The 13,936-nt window shown below is 40.0% G+C and overlaps 1 protein-coding gene across 1 annotated transcript in view; it reads right to left on the reverse strand.

The window, feature by feature from the left end:
* Nucleotides 1–4,588: 4,588 nt before the first annotated feature.
* The window catches only part of PKIA (cAMP-dependent protein kinase inhibitor alpha), a 59,920-nt gene continuing 50,572 nt past the window's right edge, over nucleotides 4,589–13,936 (reverse strand). Inside the window, exons 2-3 of the mRNA XM_054020138.1 lie at nucleotides 12,848–13,025; nucleotides 4,589–6,403 (exon numbers count right to left, since the gene is read on the reverse strand). Of these exons, the coding sequence (XP_053876113.1) occupies nucleotides 6,324–6,403; nucleotides 12,848–12,998 (231 nt within the window). The 5' untranslated portion in view covers nucleotides 12,999–13,025 and the 3' untranslated portion in view covers nucleotides 4,589–6,323. The remainder of the gene's footprint in view (nucleotides 6,404–12,847; nucleotides 13,026–13,936) is intronic.

A 13,936-nucleotide genomic window follows, 5' to 3' on the forward strand; every position in this document is an offset into this window, starting at 1 on the left:
ATTAACTAATTATATTAGTTAATTTAGAGATTAGATTCCTGTTCGAACAGCTGTTGTAAGATCCTGTGAAAGATGGTCATGTACAACAGCTCTTATTAATGCACTATCCCATAGTTCTGTTTTGTTTGAATATTGCTATTTACATGACCCTCAATATGTACAGCAAGATAGTTGTAGCAATTAACATGAATAAACATAAGTGGAATATGTATTACACACTTTTGCCATCTGTCATTTTAATTTTTCCTTTTTTTTATTTAGAATCACCTGACCAAAGTCTGTTTTTTTAATTTTGTTTTTGTTTTTTTTTAAATTCAGGATGAAGGCAAACAGGATTGTTTGGTATTTAGTTGGCAAGCATGCAGGAATTGAAGAAAAGTTTCCAACTACAATTCTAATTTACAGCATATTCTTGTTCTAATTAAAACCTGAGCATTTAAGAGTATCTAGCCACAGTCTCATTCTTCAACAGCAGTAGCACGATGCACTGCAAGGAAGTGAGGCTTTTCTTATGGAACACATCACAGTTATGGTTAAACCTAGAGCTAGTCTGAGGTCCATATATCAGCTAGGTCATGTAAGGTGTCCCCTCACCCCAACATTGCCATGTCCCTGTCACAGTTCAGGGCAACTGCATCTGTATTTCCCCTCAGGGGTTCAGCAAGGGCACCCACCCTCAACTTGCAGCTCCCCACCTGTTGCCTTTCTGGGTGGAAACCTGTTTCTCTCCCTGCTGACTAGCAAAGACAGTCTGTCTGCTTGCTTTCCCCTCAGACTGATTGAGTGATTTTTTTCACCAGTTGTAAGTTACTTCCTAGGCAAGTTCCTACTTTATTCTTAAGGTAAAAAGCACTACAGAGAAAACATTAAACCCATAAAAGAACCTACATGCTAATAAGCTTAGTGGACATTACATCAGCCTAGGGGTTTCTTTGCAGTTACAAGTTTGTCAGAGCTTTGGCTCAGTCTTAAGGGGCCTGCTGTGGTGATTGGCCTACAAATTCACTCTCATTGTGAGCTCAGAAGTAAGAAGTATATGAAACTTCATAAAATGTCACAGTAACCTATAACAAGTGTTGATGGGAAAAGATAGATAAGGGAGACAGATTGAACTAGTTCAAAACAAAAAGTCCTGCTCATATCTTAAGGACTGTGTTGAAATGTTGCTTGGTAAAAAAAAGATGTGGACCAGAAATTAATGAACCAAATAAATGTATATTAGGCCTAACTGGTGGACAAATGACATGAGCTATTCCACCATCACTCTCTTTTTGGGTCCTTAAAGAGACTTCGGGGGAAAAGATGGAAGAGAACTGACAGTGGCATTTTACTTCAGTAGCCTCAATCTCCTGTGACCCTAAACCTTCATCATCCTAATCCTGAGATGAGTTCCTAACCAGACCATGCCAAAGAAAGTGGGTTTAGCATGCCAATGCTCAAACCACTGAGCTACTCCTCCCCCCCACCCCCCAGAGGGTGATAATGGAGGAAGTTTATTAGCATCTTCTCTCTTCTCTGCCCCCCGAGAAGGTGCATACACATACACAATTGCATTTTTAATACAATGTACCCTAAAGGTGTTAACCCTTATACCAGTTGCTCTCAAGTCTAATCTGTCTTGTGTACCCCCAAGTTTCACCTCACTTAAAACTACACAATCAGATATAAAAATACAAGTGTCACACTATTACTGAAACATCGCTTACTTTCTCATTTTTAACCATAACATTCTAAAATAAATCAACTGGAACATAAATATTGTACTTACATTTCAGTGTATAATATATAGAGCAGTATAAAGTCATTGTGTGAAATTTTTGTTTACACTGGCTTCACTAGTGCTTTCTATGTAGCCTGTTGTAAAACTAGGCAAATATCTAGATAAGTTGATTTACCTCTTGGAAGACCTCTGTGCACCCCCAGGGACACACGTACCCCTGGTTGAGAACAACTGCCTTATTCAATAAGGGCTAACTTACCTCACTAAACTTTATCTTAATTCTTTAAGTTTAGTTCAGGATACTACATGGTGTTGTCAGTCTGTCACACTGTCTATACACTATGCCTCTGGGGAATATAATTTTCTGCAGAGGGTCCTAATACAGATACCATAAAGAGGCACTGCCTTCCTACCAGCTGCTGGTGTGTGCTCTTTGGTGGCCACAGCAGCATCTGTATTACTTGACCTCATACTCCCTTGAGTCCCAGCTCTTTCATATCCACACCCTGTCGGGATACTTCAAAGCATGTCTCCTGGTGTACAGGCCATAGGAAGGAGGAGGTACAGCATTCTCCTCCCACTCCAAAGAAGGTGGAGAATCAGTTAAAAAGAGACCAATCGAGTCATCCAGCCCCCATCTCTACCAATGCATCAGTTTCCTATTTCAGAGGGAGATGGGGGGAATCATGGAAAAAACAAAATTACAGCCAGAAAGGAGAACACAGGGCTGGCTCCAGGCACCAGCTTAACAAGCAGGTGCTTGGGGTGGCCAAGGGAGAGGGGCGGCACCTGCAGCAATTCAGGGGCAGCAGGTCCCTCACTCCCTCTAGGAGCGAAGGACCTGCCGCTGAACTGCTACCGCTGATCGCGGCTTTTTTTTTTTCCCCCAATTGCCACTGCCGATCGTGGCTTTTTTTTTTTTTTTGCTTGGGGCGGCCCTGGGAGAACATAATAGAACAGAACAAGGGAGCAAAAAAGGGCCAGAAACCTTAATGCAGCATACCCAGGCAAGGGAGGCAGAACACATGGGACACTGTTAAGGTGAAACAGTGACTGCACCATAGTTAATGCTGTGTTACAGAGCTCAGCTTTAACAGGAGCTTTAAGCCTTCATTTTGAACAGTCTCGTTGAAATGGCAAACACGAAAATATAGAATAGAAACTTTGAGCAGTATTTTCATGCTGGTTTGATGAAAAGTGAATTGATACCATGAGATTAAAGTGTTTTAAAATCACCCCTTTTGGGCATTTTTCCTTTGTTCTTCTTTTGCAAGAAATCTAAAACACCCTGAGATGTGTCCTATGTAGCAGAACATACTTCCTCCACTCAAACTTAAAACATTGGAAATTAGTTAGAGGAAATCCTTTCCACCTTCCCATTGCCTGCAACAGTGCTGCTGGCATACTTATGGCACAACTACTCAGATGCATAGAATGTGTGAAAGTCAGATTTGCTGATCTGTTGATTTAAAAGCATTCAAGGATCATTGCTAAGATTTGACAGAGTGCAAGTTTGATGAAATAAAGGTTCTTACTGCTTTTCTGGTAGCTGTTGGAGATGGAAGTGAAGGCCTTATAGAGTGTGTTATCAATAGCACAGGCAAGATGAAGGTGGAAAGGAATGCACAAGCATTTCCCTTAATTTCTTATTTCCATGCTTTGAAGGTTTTGGTAGCTACATCGCGTCCTGCTGCAACCTCAGCCACCACTAAATGTAGTTTTCCATTTGTTAATAGGACCAAGGAAGACAATATGGGGAAGAGTATGAAGGACAGAAATGTGAGGGGATAAGGGAACACTATGAAAGAAGAGCCCATGGAGTAGCCCACCCGAACAGTTGTAGCCTTTCTACAGAATATAAGTCACCCTATTAAGTCCATGTTAGTTACATCCTATAGGTTTTTAGAGTAATTTCTATAGAATCATATTGGGTTAAATCTCCTAAACTCTCCAGGACTTTTCCCACAAGAGAAGAGACAATAAGGCATAGGAAAGGTAAAGGACAGAGGATGGGGCAGTGGGGATTTAGAGACAGCCAAGAAGGGACAAAATTGCATATTTAGGGCACAATTCTGCCACCCTTCTTCAAGTTAAGTGGTAACTTGAACTGAGGTTCTCTGATGCTAGGGAGACAAGCAACTTATATGTAGAATTCTTGCTATAAAACAGAGTAAAGTGCCATCTCAGTGTAGAAGCAGCACAAATAGGTTCTTAGAAAAACAAGAAAGGTACCATTTTTCCCTTAAGAGGAGAGTAGGAAGCACAGAAAGATGGGAATAAATACAGGGGAAAGAACAAATACTAGTTAGAGATGGAAGGAGAAAATGGAATTCTAGTCCATGAAATAGGAGACTGAAGAAGGAAAACATACTGAGATGGGGAAAAAATTGAGAAAATAAGCAAGGACAAACACTTGGGCTAATGCATTGTATTTATTCCTGTTGGTACTCCTTCTCAATGGCATTTTCCTGGCAAACATCCAACAGAGCTGTAAATCCGGAGGAAGGGAATAGCAAAATGATTTGTTGGGGACTAGAGTCTTACTTCTTTGCACTGTTAGTGCTGGGATGACATTAATTGTTTCATGCCACAGTGGAAAATCATGTGTCATCGTCCCTCCCCCCGAATGTCAAGTCCTGATGCAGAAGTGAAGGGAAACTTTTGAACAACAATTTAGTTTCCTTCAAAGGGACTCCAAGGGAAACCAATCATGGCACAATTAGTGTGAGTTTATCAGCAGTTAGCTTGAAAGGAAACAGGCTATTCCTGCAGGCACCAGGAATGCTATGAGTTTGACAGCTAGGTATCCAACTTCCAGACAACAAGAGGTAAAAGGGGCCAGTTTGTGCTAATGAACCACAGGCAAACTGCTGGTTTGTTATTTATTAACACTAATAAATGAGCTCATAATACTGATCAGAGAGTTTACACATCTCACAAAAAATTTCATGTGACAAGTATCATGATACATATTGTAGAAACAACAGCCATGGCATAACAGTAAAGAATGTTTCATTAACTGATGACTAATATACCAGAAAGCAATCACACTAGTAATTAGTAAGAATTTACAAACATTAAAAAGTGCATAACATTCGAAACCAAAGGAAAAAAAATGACATCACTGTCTATTAATTAAAAAAAAAAAAAAGGCTTCTCTTCTTTTTACTCTGTGATTGGTGCCCATGCAGTTGCCACAGTAGTAGTCATCCTTCTCACTCACCTAGATCAGGGAGACATGGGATTGCTCCAAGACTAAGCACTAGTGTAGATCTATGGCCTTTTTTGCCCAGGGGAAATTGACCATCATAGCTATTACAGAACACCTTATTCTAGAATAGTTATTCCAAAGTAATTTACACAGGTGGACACATTATTCTGGAATCACAGTGACTTTATTCCAAAATAAATAAATAATCTTCTCAGAAAAGCAAAGGAGTTATTTTGGAATAAAATCGCTTTCATTCTAGAATCGAAAGTCCACAGAGGGGAGTTATTCCAGAATAGCTTCAATTATATCAGAATAGTTATTCCAGAATGGTTGTTCTGGAACAGCCAGGCTGGTCAATTTCTCTCATGTAGACAAGAGCTAGGTTTAACAGCAGGAACCACAGCTTCATCAGCACCACTGGCTTCATTATTTTCAAATCAATGTTTTTCAAACCATACAGGTTATATGTTTACTCTAAAACAACAATAATAAAATGATTGGACTTTATTTTATTAAAAAAAAGCCCAGAGAAAGATTAATAAATCAGAGAAAAAATACTGGGAAAAAACAAAATGTAAAGATTCAGCTCGAATCCCTGATCTGCAATTAACTACAGTCAAGTGGCTGACTTGTACCACAGACACAAAACATACCCAACTGAGGGAATATTCACATTAGTGAATCACTCTGAAGGCTCATCTAGTAATAAATTGGAGTGCTGATGAGTCAATAGTTTTAGGCATAATCAATTTAGCGGTTGACATTTTAATTTGTCATGTGCAAACCACCACATTATGCAAAAAAACAGCCCTTTCAAACAAGTGGTAGAAAAATTCACAGTAACAGAAATATTCTTCATAAGCATTTGAGACAGGGCAGGGTGGAGCTTATAAGTTGTACAATACAAAACATTGTAAATAACAGAGCTGTAAATCACAGATGCAGAGTTCTAAAACCAGTGCTTTCTATATAGTTCTTTTACTAGGTGATCACTTTGGCCAGAGAATTTTAAACTCTGAGGATCACTCAAACCTTTGCCACAGAACACAATTAAATCCTCTGATGGTTCAAAGACCATTTGCTACAAGAATTATCTACTTTGTTCTACTTTCTACAAGCATTCCCATCAAGTGGTTGTTATGAAAAGATTCATCCGATGACAATGTCCCACAATTAGTAATGTTTCAACCATTGCTAATGACAGAGGTAGAACAAATTCTGTCTGCTGTCACAGTCTGCATCCCCATTTTTAGCATTATGTTGAGCAGGTTCCAGCAGTGAAACGCATCCATTTTCTTTTCCACCAGCTTGCTCATGGAAACAAATTTGTTCCAGTAAACTCCTGCAGTCTGAAAACATCCAGCAGCTGCTCCTGTCGGTCAAAGTTGGACGTCAGCTTTCTTGTTTCGCTGCTTCCCCCTGGGTCTCCCCAGCTTGTTCAGTTGGGTTTCTTTGTGCATCTCCTTCACCTTCTGCAATGAACAAACAAAGGAGGGAATGATGGGGGGTGGTGGTGGTGAGAGGGAACAACCCGTTTTCAGACTGATCCATTCTAGATCTATATTTTGCTCCTGGAATAAAATTTTATCCTTTGCCAAATTTAAGATTTGTACAGTGTTATTGTAGCAGTGTTGGTCCCAGGATAGTAGAGAGATAAGATAGGTGTGGTAATATCTTTTATTGCACCAACTTCTGTTGGTAAAAGACAAGCTTTCAGAAATTGATCCAATAAAAGATACTGCCTCACCCCCATGCTCTCTCAAATTTAAGAGGTGTCAGAAGATATCTGAGAAATCAAGCCAAAAGGAGAACTGCAATGCTGACAAAATAATGGTGCATTTAATTCAAATATGCTTTAAAGATACCCTATATTGATGAAATATCAAGACTGCATATTTAAAGACATACCTTGACAAACCTATTTCTGGCTGAACAGTTATCGTCTATCATTACAAGTAACATTAAGATTACTAAAACTGAAAGATGTTAACAGTTTTCTAGGTTTCTTTACTACGTTAATTTGACTATATAAGAAAATCATTGTTTGTACTGTGCCTAAATACAGCTATCTGGTGGGCTATACACTTATGGTAGACAAGTACCATATTAAACAATATTGGTACAATTATTTTTTAAATTCATTCACTGTGTGTAGTACTTTCTCCATGGATCACACTCCACATATGCCACTACTTCTGCTGTCTCATTATAAGCCACATGAATGATTTGCAGACTGGAAAATATGTCTTACAGTGATAGACTTAAGGAGGTCAGTCAATTTAGTTAATCTAAAAGAAGGTTAAGAAGTGACTTCATAATGGCCTATAAGTACCTACAGGAGCAGAACACATCTGATAGTAAAGGGCTCTTTTAGCAGCTAGATAAAATCCAATGGTTAGAAGTTGAAGTTAGACAAATTCAATTTGGAATAAGAATTTACCATTGAAACAATTTACCAAGCAAAGTGGTGGATTATTCGTCATCTGTACTCTAAAGATTGAATATCTCCTAAAAATAGATGTTTGAATTACAGCATAAATTATAGGGATTGATGCATGAATTACTGGGTGAAATTCTATGGCCTGAGTCATGCTGAGGTCAGATTAGAGGATCATAAGGTCTCTTCTGGCCTTAAACATCTAAACATTGTCACAGGGTGTGTCAAGGCTGATTCCCCACTCGGGCAGTTAAGACTGCAGAAGGTGGGGGCCCGCAAGGATTCTAAAAATGAATACTGGCCACTCCAGGCTTGTATTAAACTCCCAAGGTTACAGCTTTTCTCTGACCTTTGCTTGGTAAACGCTGTCACCACTCAAATGCAAAACCCCTTTGAAATCCAGGAAGGCGCACTTGGGAATTCTCAAGCCCTTTCACCCTCCTCGGGGGAAGAGCTGAGAAAGGAAAACAAAGAAATCAGCTGTTGTCACCAGCTAATTTAAAAAAACATGCACAAACCTCTTGGGACATCAAAAATCCAATCCTGTTTTTAAAACAAAAAGAAAGAAAATACATCTGGAATTTAGGCTTTTGCTAGATTTAAAAAACTCACTTACAAAAATTAAACATCAAGAATAACCTTCTTGAGGTCTACTTTAAAGGTTACAGCAAAACAAAAGCATTTGGGGTTAGCACAGAGAAATCCACTAGCCATCAGAAATAAACAGAAATAAACCTAATCACGTCTTTCTAAACATTCCTGATCTATTTACACATTTGGAGGTTCCAAATAAGTACACCTCTACCCCGATATAATGCGACCCGATATAACACAAATTCGGCTATAACGCGGTAAAGTAGCACTCCGGGGGGGCTGGGCTGCGCACTCCGGTGGATCAAAGCAAATTCGATATAATGCAGTTTCACCTATAGCGTGGTAAGATTTTTTGGCTCCCGAGGACAGCGTTATATCTGGGTAGAGGTGTAGTTCCACGTATGATCTGATGATCTGTGATCATACCTGGCTTAAAGCTTCTCATAGCATAACTGCTCCCTGTTCCCCTCTTTCCCGGAGAACAACAGCACACAAAGGGTAAGCATGGGAGGTTGCTATCTGGATGCATTCACTAACACTGATGCTTATTCTATTAATTATGGGCTGACTTGTAGATAACACTTTAAAAAAAATTTTTTGTTGCCATCCTTTTTCTCTGAACACCTGTCAATATCTGCATTGCAGCAACTCCTCAGATCCTGCAGTCTCCTCTTCCCCAACCCACCATTATCAATGACCAAACAATTAATAGGGATTCTATTGGCATATGGACACCTACTTGAAGATAAAGTAAGTCTGCTTTTCCCAGCTGAAAGCTCTGAACTCTTTCCTCGCCTCAAAGCCTCCCGTGTTTGTTATCTTTTTGAACACTCTAGTATATATTGACAAAAGTGGCTATAAAATCCAATTTTCAGTGTCCTCTCTGGTTCATCCCATTCCACACACACTGAACAGTTCTGTAGCTTTAACATTTCTCTTGTCCTGCAGGGAGAATTGTGGTGAGTAATAACTTCCTGCACATGGTTCTGGAGCACAGGTGCAATATTAAGGCTCCAGGAGCGAATTTTCCTTTAAGAAAAAGAAGAACAGGAGTACTTGTGGCACCTTAGAGACTAACAAATTTATTAGAGCATAAGCTTTCGTGGACTACAGCCCACTTCTTCGGATGCATATAGAATGGAACATATAATGAGGAGATATATATACACACATACAGAGAGCATAAACAGGTGGGAGTTGTCTTACCAACTCTGAGAGGCCAAATAATTAAGAGAAAAAAAAAAAAAAAAAAAAAAAAACTTTTGAAGTGATAATCAAGATAGCCCAGTACAGACAGTTTGATAAGAAGTGTGAGAGTACTTACAAGGGGAGATAGTCAACGTTTGTAATGGCTCAGCCATTCCCAGTCCTTATTCAAACCGGAGTTGATTGTGTCTAGTTTGCATATCAATTCTAGCTCTGCAGTCTCTCTTTGGAGTCTGTTTTTGAAGTTTTTCTGTTGTAATATAGCCACCCGCAGGTCTGTCACTGAATGACCAGACAGGTTAAAGTGTTCTCCCACTGGTTTTTGAGTATTTTGATTCCTGATGTCAGATTTGTGTCCATTAATTCTTTTGCGTAGAGACTGTCCGGTTTGGCCAATGTACATGGCAGAGGGGCATTGCTGGCACATGATGGCATATATCACATTGGTAGATGTGCAGGTGAACGAGCCCCTGATGGTATGGCTGATGTGATTAGGTCCTATGATGATGTCACTTGAATAGATATGTGGACAGAGTTGGCATCGGGGTTTGTTACAAGGATAGGTTCCTGGGTTAGTGGTTTTGTTCAGTGATGTGTGGTTGCTGGTGAGTATTTGCTTTAGGTTGGGGGGTTGTCTGTAAGCGAGGACAGGTCTGTCTCCCAAGATCTGTGAGAGTAAAGGATCATCTTTCAGGATAGGTTGTAGATCTCTGATGATGCGCTGGAGAGGTTTTAGTTGGGGGCTGAAGGTGACAGCTAGTGGTGTTCTGTTATTTTCTTTGTTGGGCCTGTCTTGTAGGAGGTGACTTCTGGGTACTCGCCTGGCTCTGTCAATCTGTTTTTTCACTTCAGCAGGTGGGTATTGTAGTTTTAAGAATGCTTGATAGAGATCTTGTAGGTGCTTGTCTCTATCCGAGGGATTGGAGCAAATGCGGTTATATCTTAGAGCTTGGCTGTAGACAATGGATCGTGTGGTGTGTCCTGGATGGAAGCTGGAGGCATGTAGGTAAGTGTAGCGGTCAGTAGGTTTCCGGTATAGGGTGGTATTGATGTGACCATCGCTTATTAGCACAGTAGTGTCCAGGAAATGGACCGCTTGTGTGGATTGATCTAGGCTGAGGTTGATGGTGGGATGGAAATTATTAAAATCATGGTGAAATTCCTCAAGGGCTTCTTTTCCATGGGTCCAGATGATGAAGATGTCATCAATGTAGCGCAAGTAGAGTAGGGGCGTTAGGGGACGAGAGCTAAGGAAGCGTTGTTCTAAGTCAGCCATAAAAATGTTGGCATATTGTGGGGCCATGCGGGTACCCATAGCAGTGCCGCTGACTTGAAGGTATATATTGTCCCCAAATGTGAAATAGTTGTGGGTGAGGACAAAATCACAAAGTTCAGCCACCAGGTTAGCTGTGACATTATCAGGGATACTGTTCCTGATAGCTTGTAGTCCATCTTTGTGTGGAATATTGGTGTAGAGGGCTTCTACGTCCATAGTGGCCAGGATGGTGTTTTCTGGAAGATCACCGATGGATTGTAGTTTCCTCAGGAAGTCAGTGGTGTCTCGAAGATAGCTGGGAGTGCTGGTAGCGTAGGGTCTTAGGACAGAGTCTACATAACCAGACAAGCCTGATGTTAGGGTGCCAATGCCTGAGATGATGGGGCGTCCAGGATATCCAGGTTTATGGATCTTGGGTAGCAAATAGAATACCCCTGGTCGGGGTTCTAGGCATGTGTCTGTACGGATTTGTTCCTGTGCTTTGTCAGGGAGTTTTTTTAGCAGATGGTGTAGTTTCTTTAGGTAATCCTCAGTGGGATCAGAGGATAATGGCCTGTAGAATGTGGTGTTAGAGAGCTGTCTAGCAGCCTCCTGGTCATATTCCAATTTATTCATGATGACGACAGCACCTCCTTTGTCAGCCTTTTTGATTATGATCATGAATAAATTGGAATATGACCAGGAGCTGAGATTATCATGCACTGTTTTGATTCCAGCAGGTGGGTTTTAAGAAATGAAATATCACAAGACTTGCAATAAAATTGTGAGAGTTGGCAACATTAGAAATACTTTAAATATCGTTGCTAATGACCTCTCTGATCAATCTCTAATTTATTTTCCCTTACAGATATTCTTGGCCTTTTATGGTCCATCATCTTTCCCAGAGGTCACATCACTGACTTAAATTTTGATAGGATTATCTTCTCCTCTACTCATCTTTACTGATCCAAACTTAAGCTATCATTCCAATTCTGTATTGCTCTGCCTAAATCAATAGTCCTGCTTTACTCTGAGATGCCTGGACCCTCTCAGTTTTCACAAGGAGGCATCCCTCTCAACTTCTCACCTGCCAATTCTGTTCCCTACTCTCTATGATGCAACTGCATATACTGCACCTGTAACTTTTTTTTTCCTCTTGAGCAATTTGTATCCATCTAATCTCATAAACCAACATCTCTTACTGTACTTTTTAACCTTGGTATATGGGTCACTTTAGTTAAGTCAGGTGCTGGGCTAGTCTATGCTGAATTCTGAATTAAACAAATGCTTCAAATTGGGTTTCATGGTCTATTTTGACAAGGTGAAAGCTCAGCTCACTGAGCTAACAACTTCTATGAGCACATGAGTATAAAACCCTGCTCTCTGTTGTCTGGCATTACTGAGGGCACAGATGTCTCAAGTTTCCTATTGTGGCTTCCCTACTTATCCAATCTGAAAAGCAATTCTCCCATAGGAATAAAAGTCACATTGCTGCAAAAAAATGACAGTATGTATTTATTTTAAAAGAACTACATTTCTCCTCCAATTAGGGCCAAACAATCTGCTGCAGGTGGAGTAAGTATAGGCTTATGTCAGGGCCATTAGAATCGGAGGGAAAAAAATGTCAATATTTACTACAGGTGTGTGTGTGTGGGGAAATCAATAGGAAAAGAAGCTTCAAATAAAACAAAACAAGAATAATCACGAGTATCACTGTCTTTAAACTGCTGTACAAATAGTAATTACTCCTCACAATAACCTTTTAGATAGGGATGTCTTATTCCCATTATACAGTTGGGAAAAGAAAACAGAGAGAAAGCTTAAATGAGTTGGTGCAAGCCCACGCAGTGTACAAGTGGCAGAGCCAATGTTAAAAAACACAGAGACACACACACACAACTGAACAACTCAGGCATGCCTGGCTCCTAGGCTGTGTCCACTAGCCTACCCCATAACCTCCATAGAGGCAAGAGTGGGTGTATAATTGAACATTGGAGACTAAGCCTCCCCCCCCCCCCACAAAAAACAAAACAAAACACAAAAGCCCACATTAAAAAACCAACCATAAGAGCATTTACAATTATCTTCTGAACTGACTTTTAACCTTCTTATTCTTTCACAGTGGAAAGAACATTTGATCTTCCATAAGCAAAATCCTTATATAGATCACCAGCTCCAACACACTGTAGAAAGTCACTACTCATTTCTGTTGTGTCTCAAGTTTGGGAAGAGAAGCCATTTTTAAATCTGAGCTTCTGTATGAGTGGCAAAACCCACTGATTCTGCAACATCAGATGAAGGGTTGGAGTTTAACCATTCACCCATGGGGAGCAGTGTGTGTATGCCAACCAGATTTACTAAATTACTAATTTCTTTTATTTTCTCTTTTGTGAACAGCTGAAATAAAAGAATACAAGTGCTTACCTCTTTTATTTATATCAAGTTCTGATAACTTTAGGGATAGTTCACTAGAGTTCCCACTTGTAGAGGACACCAGGATATCATGTATTGCATTTCTTCTACCTGTTCTTCCTGAAGCAATAAAATCTGCATATGTAGATTCCACATCAGTCATTGCTAACAAATATCCACATAGCAGTACCTAAACATGGAGCAGAAAAAAGGTCCATATTTAAAACATGGGAAAGACAAAAAGGACAGGGAGGCAGAAGAGGATAACTAGATGCCTCGGATCATGAAGAATGAAACCTTTAAAAGGTAACACAGAGACCCCCCTCAAACTACTGAAGTTGGCAAATTAAGAGAATAAAATGAACAAACATAAAAAGAGCAAGGATGTTGTACAACAAATGTTCTTTCCTAAACTATTTTGACAACTGTAGTTTAAATATTTGAAAGAATATTTCATAATACATTCATAAGTGTATTTTTTTAAATGATAAATTTAGTACCATAAGAACTCTGCTATTTAGTGTTTGCTGGGAGGTGGGAAGAGAGTGGGAGTTGGAAAGAATTCTTTTCTGCGTGAAATACAAGGCAGAAGAATTAACAGAGTTTGAATTAGTGAAGTTTTGCTTTGTTTCTGCATGTTTAATGTTCTTCCCTGCAGTGGAGAGGTTGTGCTTTGATGATGTTGGTACTGTATACACCACTAGGGCTTCATAAGTTAATTTGCCTTGCTGTGGTATCGGCTCCAAAGTCAATGCATTGCAATAAAGCCACTGAAGTCAGTGGAGCCATGTTGATTTACACCTACTGAGGATCTGATCTGCACCATCTCCTCGTGGTTCAATACCTCTCCTCTCCTTTCCCTTTACGGGAGAATGTTCTTGAAAAGTCATTAAATTTTGTAGGCTTCCTTTTGACAATCATATTTCTTTTACATGCCCAAACTCCATTAGCATGCTAACCTAAAGCTTCCTGCAGAGATCTAGATAGCTAGGTTTCATTAAAGAAATTTCAGACAAGTCAAGTCTGCTACACCGGTACGCGATAGAAAAGGGAGCACGGAGATCCACAAAGAAGAAGGAAGGAGCATTACTCCTGGGAGAA

The sequence above is a fragment of the Malaclemys terrapin genome, chromosome 2 (assembly GCF_027887155.1).
Source record: "Malaclemys terrapin pileata isolate rMalTer1 chromosome 2, rMalTer1.hap1, whole genome shotgun sequence".
In the NCBI taxonomy this organism is placed as follows: domain Eukaryota; kingdom Metazoa; phylum Chordata; order Testudines; family Emydidae; genus Malaclemys; species Malaclemys terrapin.